Genomic DNA, 16,905 nt, shown 5'->3' on the forward strand with positions numbered 1-16,905 from the left:
TAAAATTCATATGAATTAACTATATATTAGATTATTATCTTATTTTTAATGTTATATTGCTAAGGAAATGCACCCTTATCCGTGTCATATTTTACATACTCTTACCTATTATCATTTTCGTTTCAGACTCAGGAAGAATGTTAATTGTTTTTTCACTTCAGATAGAGGGAACTGAATAATGGTTGTCAGTGAATTTAATGAAAATGGACATATTGACAACCAGTTGGTCCTTTGGGTGTGGGTATATGTCTGAGTGCATCCTTGGGCTACTGGTATCCCATAAGTCGTATTGAAAATTGAAAAGAACACATTAACCTGGAGTGTTAAGCCATTTCAAATCAAAACGATGCTAAAGGCACATATAAGCAGTCAGAATGTTTTGCTGTTTTCCTAGGTACTCCTCAACAAGTGGTGACTCAGATCATCAGAGGGCAGCCCGTTTCCACTGCAGTCTCTGCCCCTAGTGCTGTTTCCTCAGCACCTGGGCAGAAAGGACTGACATCAGGCACGTCCACGACAAGCCTGCAGTCACCAACCTCGCAGCCACCCCGGCCCCAGCAAGGCCAGGTGAAGCTTACCATGGCTCAGCTCACTCAGTTAACACAGGGCCATGTAAGTAATGATGACTTTAATTTCATTTTAGAGGTGACCTTGTTTATTCTTGCTGTAAGTTTAAGAACAGGTACTTTTCGTAAGTTTAAAAATGTACTTATTTTAAGAAATAGTTGCTTCATGGGGTCAAACAAAAATACTCCCTTCAGGTAAGATATAATAAACCTCAGTAATCTAGAGTCCTTTAAACAGTGAGCTATACCAGTGAGATGGATAACCCTTCTACCACCAAAAATTTTTTAGTTGACTGTTTTCCATGGGAAAAAAAAAAATTAGAATATGTTAAACTACTTCCTTGCAAGACTCTATTACAAAGTTATCAATTCTTCCGATACTGGTAAATGAATTAAATTCTGGTGAAAATTCTAAGAGGTTTTTTTATGGAACTTGACAAGCTTATTTTAAAATTTATATGGAAGTGTAAAGGACCGCCAATAGTTACACTTAAAGAACAATAAAGCAGAAAGGTTTGCCCTATGTGATAACCTGATATCAAAATTTATAAAGCTACACTGATTAATATAGTGAGGTACAGACTACAGGATAAGCAGACAGGCCAGTGAGACAGTCGTGTGTGCAGAAAGTTACCCACATGAACACTTGGTATGATTGCAGGTCATTGAGGAAGGGACAGCCTTTCAGCAAATGGTGCTGAGCAAATGGTGATATGTTGGAAAACATGAAATTGGACCCATACCTCGCTCTATACATACATGCAGTTCTAGCAGAATAAAAGGCTTACCCGTGAAGGGCAAAACTGTAATGTTTGTAGAAGATAAAATGCTCCTTGGCATAGGAAAGACTTCCTTAAACAAGACACGAAAACTCTAACCGTAAAGGAAGGATTTATAAATTCAGCTATTATTGCTGTGTGCTGTCAAGTTGATTCTGACTCATAGCAACCCTATGAGACAGAGTAGAACTGCCCCATAGGGTTTCGTAAGCTGAAATCATTACAGGAGCAAATTGCCCAATCTTTTCTCCTGCAGAACCACTCTTGGGTTCGAACCGCTGACCTTTCAATTAGCAGCCGAGGGCCTAACCATGGCGTCGCCAGGGCTCCTCTAAATTCAGCAACATTAAAAATAAGAACTTCAGTTAATCGAAAAACGGTGTACAAGGAGTGAAAAGAATGAGAGAAGGCATAGGTACAACTAACCAAAAATGAAAACCAAACCCATTGTCCTCAAGTTGATTCTGACTTATAGAGACCCAAAGGACAGAGTAGAACTGCCCCAGGGGTTTCCAGGGAGCAGCTGGTAGATTCAAACTGCTGAAATTTTTGTTGGCAGCCAGGCTCTTAACCACTGAACCACCAGGGCTCCGTATCAGTACAACTAGTCAAGGGATATTAGCCAGAATATATAAAGAACTACTACAAATTAAGAAGGAAAAAAATCTGTATAGCTTAGTAGAAAAAAAAGCAAACAAACTTGGTAAGGGGAGATTTTGTTATTGTTGTTGTTTTTGCATTTGTTTTTTTTTTTTTTAATTTTGTTTATTCTGTTGTTGAAAATATACACAGCAAAGCATAACACCAACTTAACAGTTTCTACATGTACAATTCAGTGACATTGATTACATTCTTCCAGTTGTACAACCATTCTCACTCTTTTTTCTAACTTGGTCTTCCCCCATTAGCATAAACTCACTGCCCACTAAGGTTCCTATCTGATCTTTCAAGTTGCTATTGTAAATTTGATCCTATATAGATAGTTGATAGGGGCTCTGGTGGGCACAGTAGTTAAGAGCTCAGGCTGCCAGCCAAAAGGTTGGCAGTTCGAATCCACCAGCCAGTCCTTGGAAACCATAGGGGGCAGCTCTGCTCTGTCCTTTAGGGTGGCTATGAGCCAGAATTGACTCGACAGCAACAGGTAGATGGTTGATAAGGAAAGATTTATTGAGTAATGTTCAAAAAACCAAATGCTCCTGAATTTTATTGATAATTAGGGAAATGTATATTAAAGTTATATACCTAAGAGATTGGCATAAATTAAAATTGTCCAACAAAACCAGAAGTTACCAGGACATGGAGCAGAATGAACTCTCCTACACTGCTGATAGGAGTATGTGTTGATTCAGCCATCTTGGCAAACTTGGAAGCATTCTCTAGTAAAGTTGATGATGTGCATGGCCCAGGACCCCGAAGTTCTTGTCCTAGATACATTCCTTAGAGAACTTCATGTTCATGTGGAAACCAGGATACAGGTACATGAATGTTCATAGAGCCCAAAACTGGGAACAACCCAGACTACAATCAGCTGGGTAAATAAAGTGTGTTACATTGCCACAGCAATGAAAATGAACAAACTGCAGCTACTCAGAAGTACACTGATGAATCTCACAGATAGAGTGTTGAACTAAAGAAACAAGTCATAAAAAAGACAAAAATGCCTTCTGGTGCTATTGTCATATACATTTAGGTATATATTTTCATTAAAGGATCTTTTCAACATAAAAATGATTTAATAAAAATGCTTATGTACAGATTGATCCTTTGAAGACTGAGTACTTGATGTGTTTTTTCCCACAGGGTGGCAATCAAGGTTTGACAGTAGTAATTCAAGGACAAGGTCAAACTACTGGGCAGTTGCAATTGATACCTCAAGGGGTAACTGTACTTCCGGGTCCAGGACAGCAGCTCATGCAAGCTGCAATGCCAAACGGTACTGTTCAGCGGTTCCTCTTTACTCCCTTGGCAACAACAGCTGCAACAGCCAGCACCACAACCACCACTGTCTCCACTGCGGTAGCAGGTAGAACTTCGGGTTTATCGGAAATGCTGAGTGGCATTATCACAGCTGTTGGGCGGACATAGGAGACAAAGGCGGACAAATACTAATCTCCGGGAGGATATACCGCAAGCCTCACAGGATCTCAGATGCTTTTTGTGCCTTCTTAGAGACTCCCAGAGGGGTGGGGGTGGGGGGCAAAAAATAATGGATATCATGGTAACTGCACCCACACCTACTCCCCGCCAAGCCTGGGCAGCACTGATCGACTCATGGAGGTGACTTCACGGAGGGCGGGTATATCCAGCTCACAGCCTGGGATTGAGAGCTACGGGTCCAGAACCACTTTATTTACTTCCTACTGCGAGCCGTGGTCACTCTCCTCCACCACCACACCACAGGAAGATGAAGGTTGGCATTATTAGCCTGGGCCAGAAAGCCTGAGGCTGCGCCTTGCTTTAGAAGCCAGCCCTGTGTGAGCCTTGGAGAGTCAGTGAGGTGTGCAGAGGACAGCCATATAATGGGACCCAGGCCCCGCACATTAGAAGAGCCCTAACCCAAGCATATCTCAGTGGCACATTTCAAAGGCATAAATCTCCTATTCTAAAACACAGAATTCTGAACTTTAGAAAATTCCCTTAAAATTCTTTAAACATGGTCTTACGTTCTAAAGTAATACAAATATTTGATCTTTCCTTTTCACAGGTACAAGTGAACAAAGACAGAGTAAATTGTCACCCCAGACACAGGTGCAACAGGCCAAAACCTCGCCACCAGCTCAGTCATCCAGTGTGAGCCCTCCAGAAGCCCCACCACAGACTGCTCAGCCTGCAGCTCAGCCCCCGCCCCCAGCTCAGCCCCCATCCCCAGCTCAGCCTGAAGTTCACACTCAACCTGAAGTTCAGACCCAGACGACTGTTTCATCCCATGTTCCTTCTGAAGCACAACCCAACCAAACACAGTCATCCAAACCCCAAGCTGCAGGACAGTGTCAGCCTCAAAGTAATGTCCAAGGACAGTCTCCTGTTCGTGTCCAGAGTCCACCACAGACTCGGATACGTCCATCAACTCCATCCCAAGTGTCTCCTGGACAGCAACCCCAGGTTCAGACTACAGCCTCACAGCCGATTCCAATCCAACCACATACTTCTCTTCAGATACCTTCCCAAGGCCAGCCACAGTCACAACCCCAGGTACAGTCTTCAACTCAAACTCTTTCATCAGGACAAACGTTAAATCAAGTTACTGTTTCATCCCCATCCCGTCCTCAGCTACAAATACAGCAGCCACAGCCCCAAGTCATTGCTGTGCCTCAGCTGCAACAACAAGTCCAGGTTCTCTCTCAGATCCCGTCACAGGTTGTGGCTCAGATACAGGCTCAGCAAGGTGGTGTGCCCCAGCAGATCAAACTCCAGTTCCCCGTTCAAATTCAGCAAAGCAGGCCTGTGCAGACTCACCAGATTCAGAATGTGGTTACAGTGCAGGCAGCCAGTGTGCAAGAGCAGTTGCAGAGGGTTCAGCAACTCAGGGACCAGCAGCAAAAGAAGAAGCAGCAACAGATAGAAATTAAGCGGGAACACACCCTCCAAGCTTCTAATCAAAGTGAAATCATTCAGAAACAGGTAAAGTTATTAAGTAAAAGCAGCATGTTCAGTAGCTTGAATTCTTGTGCTGTGCCTTAGACTTAGTGTTTGGTTTTGTTAGGCTTCCTAAATGAGACAAAATTCACTGATGCTTAAACTTAGAAGAAACACTAGATTGACCAAAAATATTGAATGATTACTGTGGTTTGAAACTCTTTACTAGATATGTGTAGTCAGTGCTTATTAAAAACTAACTGTATTTTGGAGAACCAAGATGGGAAGAATGGAGTTTATGAGTCTAAAGATCATTAATACAAAACTTGAAGGGTTAACTACATTTTAAAGGCACTTCAGCTATCATAGCAGTTCATTTGAAGTTATTTCAGTTTTCATTCCTTAGTTTGCATGGAGACTAAGCAAATTATAGACTGACTAGACTCATTTGTATTTCTAGCCATACCTCTGTAAAAAAGTTGAAAATCCTGTTATTCAGTAGCTTAAATAAAAAGCAGCATCTTGCGGTAGTATCTCGGTGAAGTCAGGCAACTTTCATACGTTAGAATCGTTCTGCTCAGGAAGAAGCCACGTTTACAACAACCTACCACATTCCTGGGGAAAACGTTCTTTGCTTTCGCAACTGGCACCACTCAGCACTAGCCAGGAGTTGGAGTGTGGATTTCATCGCTCAGGGAGACATTAGTTGTAAGAGTAGTTAAGAAAACTCCAGAAAAAAGTGGGTTCGTCTTGAAAAAGAGCTAAAACATGGGAAAAAAAAGTTAGGTGGGTGTATGTAATCTTTAATGAAGACAGGATATAATCAGAGGATTACTTATTTGATACAATTGAATTCTCAGTTAATATTTTGCTTGCTTTGATGCCTGCATTTTAGTTCATCCTACTATTAAAGTCAGAACTATAGAGCTAAAAAATACTTCCAGGTTTACATTCTTCAGTATAGTAGCCACTAGCCACATATGACTATTTAAATTTAAGCTAAATAAGGTTTAAAATTCTATTCTTCCATCTCACTGGCCACATTCCACTGGCTCAATGACACATGTGGCTTGTGGCCACCGTATTGAACAGTACAGCTCTAGAACATTCCCACCATTGCAGAAAGTTCTATCAAACTGTGCGATTCCAGATACTACAAAGTTACTTCTAAATAGATTTCCCCATAAGGATCCAAAATAAAGCATGGTTTTCTAAAGTTGAAAAGGTTTGATCCGGTTTTGCATGGTGTGTCAGGGGCCAACTCAATGGCAGCTAAAAACAGCAACAAAAGTTTAAAAGTGTGAGTAAGTTCAAAGTGAATTCCCTCCCTTTTATCCATTGTGGAGCTTTGTGTGTCCCATGTGGCTTACCCTCTCTGTCTTCTTCCTTTACTTTACCTACCATTCGTGTCCTTCCCCTTTAAAATGAGGCCGTTTCATTCAGGCTGGAATTTAGCTTCGGCTGCTCTGCCTTGGTTTTTATTTGAATGAAATTTAACTTTAGTGTATGGGTCACTGGAAGATCGCAGAAATAGGAATAAAGGTTTCACTCAGTGAAGATCAGTGAATCTGGCTAATGCCAAAAGATATACAAAGTCTCCAAAAGCCATAGCCTGAAGAGTGGGAACCTGGCCTCCAGCAAGTATATGATGACAGCGTAGATAGACAATTCTTAGCCGTAGCCTAAAGCGTGGGGACCTGGCCTTTAGCAAGCAACTGGTAATGGCATAGATAGTTCTTCCCCATCGCCTTAAAGAGTGGGAACCTGGCCTTCACCAAGCAACTGATGATGCCATAGATAGACAGTTCTTAGCCATAACCCTAAAGAGTGGGAACCTGGCCTCTGGCAAGCAAATGATGATAGCATACATAGACGGTTCTCAGCCATAGCCCTAAAGAGTGGATACCTGACCTTCAGCAAACAAATGATGACGGCATAGATAGACCGTTATTCTCTGTACATTTTAAATGTTACTGAAATGTTCCAATTTTTATAGTTAAAAAAAGAAATGTAAGAATTTTATACTTCCTCATTATTCTGTCATGAATAGGTACCCCTGTCTTACTAAAGAGAGTGCAAGTGTTACCAAGTCTTGAGTCCAGCACTGTGGTCCTGGGCCTGCCATTCACAGTTCTCTGAAACTTATCTCCTGTGAGCGCGCCCTTGTTGAAATTTCTGTTGTACCAGCCACCCAGTATTATTGTAACGATTAAATAAGATCATATATGTAGAAGCACTTTTTAAATTTTAAAAGGAATTTTAAAGTTGTAACATAGTATTCTTATAAAATTGAAGTTATATGTAGTATGTCCAAATGCATTATCACTCAGCTTTTAGTGCTATATACTCTGAACTTTATTTTTGAAATAAAGCCTAGCTGTAAATTGAGAATTATTACAATATCTGCCCATCCTCTAATTTTTGGAAGGGGGGAGGGGGCTCTTTAAAATTAATGCCTGGGAAAAGCATAATATTAAAAGCATGGCCTTTGGAGAAAAAAAAAAAAAAAAGTGATAGATTAAAATCTCAGCTATATTGCTTATTATTTAATCTCAAACTAGTCAATTCCTTTATGTGTCAGTGTCATAAAATCATCCCCTCCTTTCAGTGTTGTTTATGAGGAATAAATGAGGCAATGTCAGTTGCTTAGCCTGTACCCAGCACATGGTAAGCACCCAGGCCATATGGTGGCTGTTAATTTTATTTGTATTATAATGTAAAATTCTTACAGTTTCTTTGGAATACACTTCTGCCATTATCTGTGTGCCAGTTTGTAATCACTATAAAATATGCACTTTTGGATTTTGTTCTGTCCTGAAGGTGGTGATGAAACATAATGCTGTGATAGAACATTTAAAACAGAAAAAGACCATGACTCCAGCTGAAAGAGAAGAGAATCAAAGGTAGGGAGAAACGGTTCAACCCAATAACACAGGTCTCCGCTCTCAGTCTCTTCTCTTTATCGCACATACGCAAGAGTTCTGACTTTCAATTTTTAACTTGATTGAAGTTCAGTAAGTAAGAACACTTGGCACTAATAGGTGCTTTATAAGAGGTACCCATAACTAGCTTGAATCACTCTCTGAAGCTCTCATCAGAGAGTTTATATCAACGGTAGAAACAGAAAAATCTTTGTCTTAAGTCTTTCAGAATGAAATGCCCAGCATTACATAGATTGTGTATTTTTCTCTAGAATGATTGTCTGTAACCAGGTGATGAAGTATATTTTGGATAAGATAGATAAAGAAGAAAAGCAGGCAGCGAAAAAACGGAAGCGTGAAGAGAGCGTGGAACAAAAACGGAGCAAGCAGAATGCTACCAAGCTCTCAGCATTGCTCTTCAAGCACAAAGAACAGCTCAAAGCTGAGATACTGAAAAAGAGAGCCCTCCTAGACAAAGACCTACAAATTGAAGTACAGGTAAGAAGGTATTTTCCTTTCCTTTTGTGGCCGGTGTTTAACATCTAACTTTATTCCTTTTTTCCCTTGTATTTTTAGTTAAACTTAAATTTTCAGGTTAAGCTGAAAATGTATATGAATTCAAATTGAATTTTCTCATATTTATACATTGTAGATCTTTGTGTGTCCCATGTGGCTTACCTTCTCTTCCTTCTTCCTTTACTATATCTATCATGCGTGCCCTTTACCTTTAAAATGAAACCCTTTCATTAGGGTTAAAAATTGTGGTCTTCTAAACCCAGAGGTCATGGTCCCCAGACCTTCTGTTAGCCCAGGACAGGAACCATTCCCAAAGCCAACACTTCAGACAGGGATTGGACTGGAGTTTGGGATGGAAAATGATACTGATGAAGAATGAGTTTCTTGGATCAAGTCCTTCCCTGCCTGTCTGGAGGGGAGATCTGCCTGAATGGACACGAAGAAAGAGTGGAGGGAAGGACTGTGCTGTCTCATTAGGGGGAGAGCAATTACGAGTGTATAGCAAGGTGTATGTAAATTTTTGTATGAGAGACTGACCTGATTTGTAAACCTTCGCTTTAAAATTAAGAGGAAAAAAAAAAACATATGAAAAGGCTTGCACACAAAAAGAAGCAATCTTTGATGGTTATGAGGGAGGTGGAGATGGAAAAACACTAAATAGACAATAGATAAATGGTAAATTCGGTGAAGGGTAAGACAGTACACAATACTGGGGAAGCCAGCATAGCTTATACTGGGCAAGGTTACAGAAGCTCCGTAGACACATTGAAACTCCCTGAGGTACTGAATTACTAGGCTGAGGGCTATGGGGACCATGGTCTCAGGGAATATCTAGCTCAACTGGCATACCATAGTTTATAAAGAAAATGTTCTACATCCTACTTTAAGGAGTAGCATCCAGGGTCTTAAAAGCTTGTGAGCGGCCATCTAAGATACTCTACTGGTCTCACCCCGTCTGGAGCAAGGGAGAATAAAGAAAACTGAAGACACAAGGGAAAGACTAGTCCAAGTTACTAATGGACCACAAGTACTACAGCTTCTACCAGACAGAGTCTAGCACAACTGGATGGTACCCAGCTACCACCACTGACTGCTGTGAGAGGGATCACAATAGAGAGCTAGAGAAAAATGTAGAACAAAATTCTAACTCACACACACAAAAAAGATCAGACTTACTGGTCTGACAGAGACTGGAAAAACCCTGAGATTATAGCCCTGGACACCCTTTTAGCTCAGTAATGAAGTCACTCCTAAGGTTCACCCTTCAGCTAAAGAATAGACAACCCCATAAAACAAAATGAGACTAAAGGGGCACACCAGCCCAGGGGCAAGGACGAGAAGACAGTAGGGGACAGGAAAGCTGGTAATGGGGAACCCAAGGTCAAGAAGGGAGCATTTTGGCATGTCGTGGGGGTGGCAACCAATGTCACAAAATAATATGTGTACTAATTGTTTAATGAGAAGCTAGTTCTGTAAACCTTCATCTAAAGTACGATTAAAAAAAAAAAAATGCCAGCCTTCTAGAATTTTATTTGTGTACATAGAGTAAATAGCTGTGGGACACATGCCTTGAAACAAGGCAGGGATTTTATATCTAAATGTACATTGCATTCTGTAAACTAGCCACTCTGAGAAGTAATCTATTGATTAAAACACTTTTATAACTCTTTTGAGAATAGGTTTCAGAGTCTTTGACATATTCTTACCAAAAGTCTTTAGAAACCACGTTTCATGAAAAAGATTGACAAAGAAACTGCAAAAAAATGTTGAAAGAATGAAAAATAAAATTTACCCATTAAGTAATAAATAAGACCAATTTTCTTCCTTGTAACTGATTCTGAAGGCATTTCTAATCTTGTGCTGCGTGGGGAATTTATCGAATAAAAATAAAAGATGATACCAATTCATACATATTTAAACTGCATTCTTAAAAAGAGAAGTTATCTAAAACATTCCTTAAAATGCCTTGTAAATTTTAAAAAGATGAGAAATATTTAGGATATATTAATCAGACGAACAACCAACATTACACATTAGAGATCTTCCCACTAAAGTAAGAAATGAGACGCCACACCAGTGCGAACCATCACCGTTACTATTTAGCATCTCTGGAAGTTTAGCTTATGCATTAAACCAAGAAAAAGAAGTGACAGAGATTAGAGAAAAGAGGACAAAACTGTTGTGTATGGTGTGATTATTACATCGAATCCCCAAGAGAAAACTTATTAAAATGTATAGGAGAATTTAGTAAGGTCGTCAGTTAAAGGTAAATACTGGCACTAGAACCAGTTTGGGGTGTAATGAACAAAAGAAACAATTCACAGTAGTGACAGAAATACAAAATACTAACTCCTACCTTAAGATAAATTTCAAATGGATCAAATTTTTTAATGTAAAAAAGGAAACCACAACAATACTAGAAGAAAACATGATTGCTATTTTTGTAATCTTGGGGTGGGGAGGAAAACTACTTCGAAGCATTACAAAATCCAGTTGCCACAAAGAAAAAGATAGATTTGATGACGTAAGAAAAAAATTTTATGTAGAAGAAAAAATGCATTAATATTTATGGCAGAGTTAATATTCCCAAAATTCAAAGAGCTCTTACATCAATAAGAAAAAGGTGAGCACGCTAGTAGGAAAACGTATAAGACATAAACAAGCAGTTTTCAGGTTTAAAAATGCCAGTTACTAATAAACATATAAAAAGATATTCAATCTAAGTATTAACGAAAGAAATGAAAATACCATATTTCTAGAAGGGAGGGGAAGAGAGATACCGTTTCTCTAGAAACTGTCGTGCTTTTCTACAGAACATTTTATCCATATATATCAAGAGATTCTAAAAGGTACATACTGTTAGATCCATACGTTTACTTCTAGAAATTCATCTAAGAAAGTAATCAGGCAAGGTATATAATAAACAAGGACATCCATTAATATGTTAATAATAGCACAAAATTGAAATCAGCCAAAAGTCTGCACAGAGGAGATTGGTCATCAATGTTTTCTCCAGCAGGAGCAATTTTGGCCCTTTGGGCAAGTCAGTTTTTTACACACTGTAGGAAGTTTACATCCCTGGCTGTGGGTAGCAGATGTTAGTAGGATCTCCACCATTGTGACAACCAGAAAAAGTTTATGCTCCCTCCACACACATCCTTAAACGCTGTCTAAGAGGTATCAGTACCACTCCCAGTTGAAAACCACTGGGTTAGATACATTTTGGTGTGTCCACTTAATGAACCGCCATTTTAACAAAATGATGAGTGTAGGGTTGTTTGTTTTTTTTTTTTTTTTTTGCTTGTTTGTTTTATAAATTCTTTGGGAAAATTTTCGGTGATAAATTGTTGAATGAAAAATGCAGATTGTGAAATAGTATATATAGTGTGATGTGTAGATTCAGTGCATTGTTGATAGGGGCTGGTGAGTCAGTTTTGACTCATGTCTACTGCATGTGGCAGAGTAGCACTTCTCCACAGGGCTGTCTAAGCTGTCGTGTTTATGGGAGCAGGTTGCCAGATATTGCTCTTGCAGAGCTGTTGGGTGCGTTTGAACTTTCAGTTAGTAGCCAAGCGCTTAACCATTATGCCATCAGGCTCTTTATTCAACAAATTCTTTATGGATTTAACATTTAAGTCATGCCACACACTGTTTCCATGTCATATTCCTCACATTACAGGGGAATAATTTGGAGTATGGAGGACTGACGGTCTGTGTCCTTTATATATAAATAACATGGCAATAAAATGGAGTTTTAAAATGAATGTTCCACTTCATGTACTTCCAGATGTTGTCCTTAAACAAAATTACCTTGGCAAAAAAAAATCTGTAATTTCAGTCCTTAAAGAGAATAATTTAATTTCAGAATCTATCCTTTGTATTTTTAATGTATGTATTCATATACAGACGTTTTATACAGAAACAGAATGACAAAAGTTTACTGAACATTTTCCTGCGTTGAACGTAATATGCAGCCATTTCAAAATTACTTCTACTGCAAATATTCTGTTAGGCAGCTGTGGTGTTATTGTCAACGGTGTATTGTTCATCTAATGAAAAAAAGCTATACTTTAAAAAAGAAAATGTCCAGCATTATTTTAGCGAGCAGAATTAATATTTTGCTGCCAAGACAATTTGCTTCAAAGGACAAATTCAATTGTATCGTATTCTGGTATATTTGGTTTTAAAATAATTTTAAATTATAATGATTTCATCTTTTATTTTCAAGATGTGTGATTGGGCTATATCTGCCTGTTATGTCATTTCTACTTGCCTTTTTGATAAAACAGGGTCTTATTCTCTTTTTTAATATGACTTATACCTACGTTTATTTCTTTGAATATCTCAAACATACATATGGTAAAGTTTTTGTCAAGTTGTTATGTAAAATTAACTTCATCTGGAGTGAATTTAGGTTCACTTATTGATTTTGTTGGTTATCTTTTTTCACATTACATGTTTTCATTGCTTTGGAGTTTGGGTTTTGCCAGCTTGTTTTGAGTGAGAGGGATTTCGTTTTTGCTTGCTCTCTTGCAGCCCAGTGTAGCTCAGTCAGCCCTTAAACTTCAAGCAGCGAGCATGTGCCTGTTATCCACCTTACACAGAGTCTCCTTACTCCCCTTGACCCTGCAAGAGCTGCTTCTGTTTGGCTGCCACTTCCTAGTCTGAACCTGGAGGCAGGCAGGCCTGAAGCCTTAGCCCTGTTCACAGTGTTGTTGTGTATCTGTTCCGTAGAGATATTTATGGCTATGTCTTTTTAATCTTCTCTTTTTTATGTTTTACTGTCATTGGTGTGAAGCCCTGGTGGCATGGCACAGTGGTTAAGAGCTTGGCCGCTAACCAAAAGGTCAGCAGTTCAAATCTATCAGCTGCTCCTTGGAAACCCTATTGGGCTGTTCTGCTCTGTCCTGTACCGTCAGTATGAGTCAGAATCACCTCGATGGCAACAGGTTGTCCATTGGTATATGCTTGAAGGGGGTTGGGGAGCTAATTTGGTACTCACTACACCATCTTGGTTTTCCTAAAATCCATCTTGTTATTTTACAAACGGAGCCCTGGGTAGTGCAGACTGTTACCTGGGTAGTGCAGACTGTTAAGCACTCAGCTGCTCACTGAAAGATTGGGCATTTGAGTTCACACGGAGGCACCTCAGAAGAAAGTTCTGGCAATCTCCTTCCCAGAAATCAGCCATTGAAAATCTACGAGCACAGCTCTACTCTGACACACATGGGGTCACCATGAGTCAGAATCCACTCCACAGCAATTGGTTTTGGTTTTCTGTTCTAAACATATATAAACAAGGAAAAATGAAACTCAAGATTTTTTTTTCTTCTCTAGTTAAAAAAGTTAGGCTCTCTTTTTAAATAGAGAAGGACTGGTGAATAAGTTACATAGCTTATCTTCTCACTAGACTATCTAGACTTTAGGTAAAGCAAATAGGCTTTTTAAACAGGGTCATTCATGTTTATTTGTTAGAATTTTTGTGTTATTTAAAAGCTAGGAAGATACTGACGTAATGATTATTACTAATATAACCTGGAGGTGGGGGGTAAAGGGCATGGCGGGGGCTGCACAGAGGTGAAAAGGTCCTGGGTAAAACTGCTTCTTGTTTTTCAGATATCCATGGACCTTATCTCTAAGCAAATCCTTAAAATTTCTTTTTTTCTTTCTTTCTTTTCATAAACATCCCCATGAAGCCTCTACTTTAGAATCTGTAAAACTCCTATAGGTTCAGGAATTAATTTAAATTACCAGTCAAAACAACCATTTTGCTACTAGTAAACTATCGCATTTCTCTGAATTTAAGTGAACCTACCATAATAGTAAAACCCAAAAAACCCACTGCTGTGGAGTCGATTCCGACTCATAGCGGCCCCATAGGGTTTCCAAGGCTGTCACATCTTTCTCCCGCAGAGCGGCTGGTGGTTTCAAACTGCTGACCTTTCACTTGGCAGTCGATTTAACCACCATGCCATCAGGGCTCCTTACAATAGCAAAAGTGATGTCAAAATTATTGCAGAGAGCTTCCAATCTACTTCTTAAGAATGTATGTTAAATTTGTTTTCCCCTTTCATCTACTGTTCCATCATACGAGTAAGAGACTCAAGGGCCTCCCTCTCTCTAAACCTTTTGATTCCTAGGATGCAGTATTCAGGTGTAAAAGAAAGATTCTAGCTCTGAATATAACTCTGAGTTTTAGGGGGAGAGAAAAAATTATAATTGTATTAGCTTTCAAAAAATATTCTTGGTCATAAAAAAAAAAATGGTTTATTCACACCAAGTTCTTATTCATGGATGCCAATCAAAATGTTCCCCCCACCCCCCACCCGGGAGATAGACTATGCTTTAAACATCATTTCAAAGAGTAAGTTGTAGCGCTGGATAGCAGAAGTGTGTCTAGAAAGTACTTCACATGAAAAAAAATAAGGGTCTTGATTTATGGTAAAACCTATAATAAAAAGATGATGTTATATTGCTCAGCTCTGCCCTTTTCTGCCATCTTAAATTCTAGACATGGGAACATGATAAACAAGGCAGATCTGTCTCTCATTCTGCTTTGCACTGGTCAGACCACATTTAAGTGTCGTGTTCAGTTCACGTTCAGTATCTCTAAGGACACAGAATGCGTACAGCAGAAGAAAGCAGCCCCTGGATGAGGATACTTGAAATGACATCTGACCAGCAACTGAAATAACCAGGACACGGCGATGGGCAAACTGAGAGGGCGGGTCTTCCTTAGACACTTGCTCATCTTTCTGTCAGACCTCCTTTCAAGATAACCCGCAGCTAGTTGTTACGTAATCTTCATTTTCTATTCCTAATCATTTTGACTGGGTTTAAGATTTAGTAAGAAAAACCTCGTTTGGTAGTACTGAAAGACCTTCACATTAAGCTGAGCTAAAAAAAATTTTTTTTTTTCTTTATGGCTATGAGCTCGACAAGGGAGGTGTAGCCTCCTCTGGCCAGGTCGTGCATTTACCGAATTCTAATGACAGTCCTGTATTTAATTGACAACAGGAAGAGCTAAAGAAAGACCTCAAACTTAAGAAAGAAAAAGAGCTGGCGCAGGCCGCAACGGCAGCTGCAGCGCCCCCAGTGACTGCGGCTCCTCCAGCCCCTCCGCCTTCACCTCCACCTACCCCACAGCATGCAGGCCTCCTGTCCACACCCACGTTACCTGCGGCTTCCCAGAAGAGGAAGAGGGAGGAGGAAAAAGACTCAAGCTCCAAGTCCAAGAAGAAGAAAATGATCTCTACTACCTCAAAGGAAACTAAGAAGGACACAAAGCTTTACTGTATCTGTAAAACGCCTTACGATGAATCTAAGTGAGTACTCTTTTTGAGCTCTAGTTGTTTTCTTACAAGTTTAGCTGTTAAATTGACAATTTTGAAGAAAATAAGTGTATTGGTAGAAATATAAGTGAAAATAGTTAAAAGTGAGGGTAACAGTGTTTCATCTGTGATCTTCTCATCTGATAATCATGGACAGTAGAAAGTAAAATTTGTTATTTCACATGTTCATGGTTCTTGTCGGTCTGTCGCCATATTCTTTTCTGTCAAAAACCAGCTTTCTGTTGCTCCTTTGCTTTCTCCTCTTCTCTCTGGATTCACTCCATGTCAGTCAGTAAGCTGCCTGGAGCAGGAGGTGTGTTATTATTGTTATCTAAATTGAGAGCATCCTTTCTGGGATCTGTTCACAAACCAGTGATTGCATTAAATCCTAGAAACCGTCTGAATATGAATGATATGAGAGGTTTCACATTTACGTGGTTAGGGTTTTTTATCTTTTTATTTTAAGCAATTTTGTGTTTTTTGTATTGGAATACTGCCACTTAATATTTTTGTCAGTGTTCTCACTTTCTTATTAGGGGCACAAGTTGGAAAAATACAATAAGTGATCCTTTCACCATTCTTCCCATCTGACACTCAAAAATTTGACGAGCATCGCAGCTGGAAGCTGTTTTTGACAGCTGTGACTTATATTTGGTGATACAAACAATTTAGAGACATGAATCCGTAAATGTACTTTCATTTTTTTGTTGTCAATACTATCATTCAATGGAGTATTTAGCTTCCATTTTGACCATTAAAATGTTGGCCGGCCTTTTTAAGCCAAAATTAACCATAATGTTTCTTACGGTACAAAAAAGTGTATTTGTGCTAAAATATATGACCACTTAGAATTAGGAATACTTAATGTCTGTTTTAGCCATTCCTAAAATAAAATTGTGGTCTCTTTAGTGGTTTTTAAGTTGTAACATTGAAGTTGCTTTGGTGTTACCTAAATCATAATCTGTTTGCAAATGCCAGATCAAAAGTTTGTGTTGGTAGATTTAGCTGTGTGTTAAATGAAGCATTCAGTTCAGATCAGTTTGGACATCTTTGCTTTTCGTTATCTTATTTCTTTGGGAGTTATACATAATGTAAAAAATCAGAGCCCTGATAATGGATTCTTCCCTTAGTCTAGGACACGTGTGTACCTTGCTTTAAGTAAAATTTCTCTAAATGATTTACAGAACAAAACAATATGATTGACTCTCTTTACAAA

At 39.2% G+C, this 16,905-nt stretch overlaps 1 protein-coding gene across 15 annotated transcripts in view; it reads left to right on the forward strand.

Moving 5' to 3' along the window:
* Window positions 1–16,905, forward strand: part of BPTF (bromodomain PHD finger transcription factor) — a 151,385-nt gene that overhangs the window by 113,767 nt on the left and 20,713 nt on the right. For 13 of the 15 annotated variants that reach the window (XM_064270888.1, XM_064270886.1, XM_064270892.1 and 10 more), the window contains 6 exons: window positions 395–612; window positions 3,146–3,368; window positions 4,050–4,966; window positions 7,742–7,824; window positions 8,115–8,340; window positions 15,376–15,683. In XM_064270888.1, the coding sequence (XP_064126958.1) occupies window positions 395–612; window positions 3,146–3,368; window positions 4,050–4,966; window positions 7,742–7,824; window positions 8,115–8,340; window positions 15,376–15,683 (1,975 nt within the window). The remainder of the gene's footprint in view (window positions 1–394; window positions 613–3,145; window positions 3,369–4,049; window positions 4,967–7,741; window positions 7,825–8,114; window positions 8,341–15,375; window positions 15,684–16,905) is intronic. The other 2 variants (XM_064270895.1, XM_010597023.3) reach the window with 1 other exon arrangement.

The sequence above is a fragment of the Loxodonta africana genome, chromosome 18, assembly GCF_030014295.1.
Source record: "Loxodonta africana isolate mLoxAfr1 chromosome 18, mLoxAfr1.hap2, whole genome shotgun sequence".
NCBI lineage: Eukaryota > Metazoa > Chordata > Mammalia > Proboscidea > Elephantidae > Loxodonta > Loxodonta africana.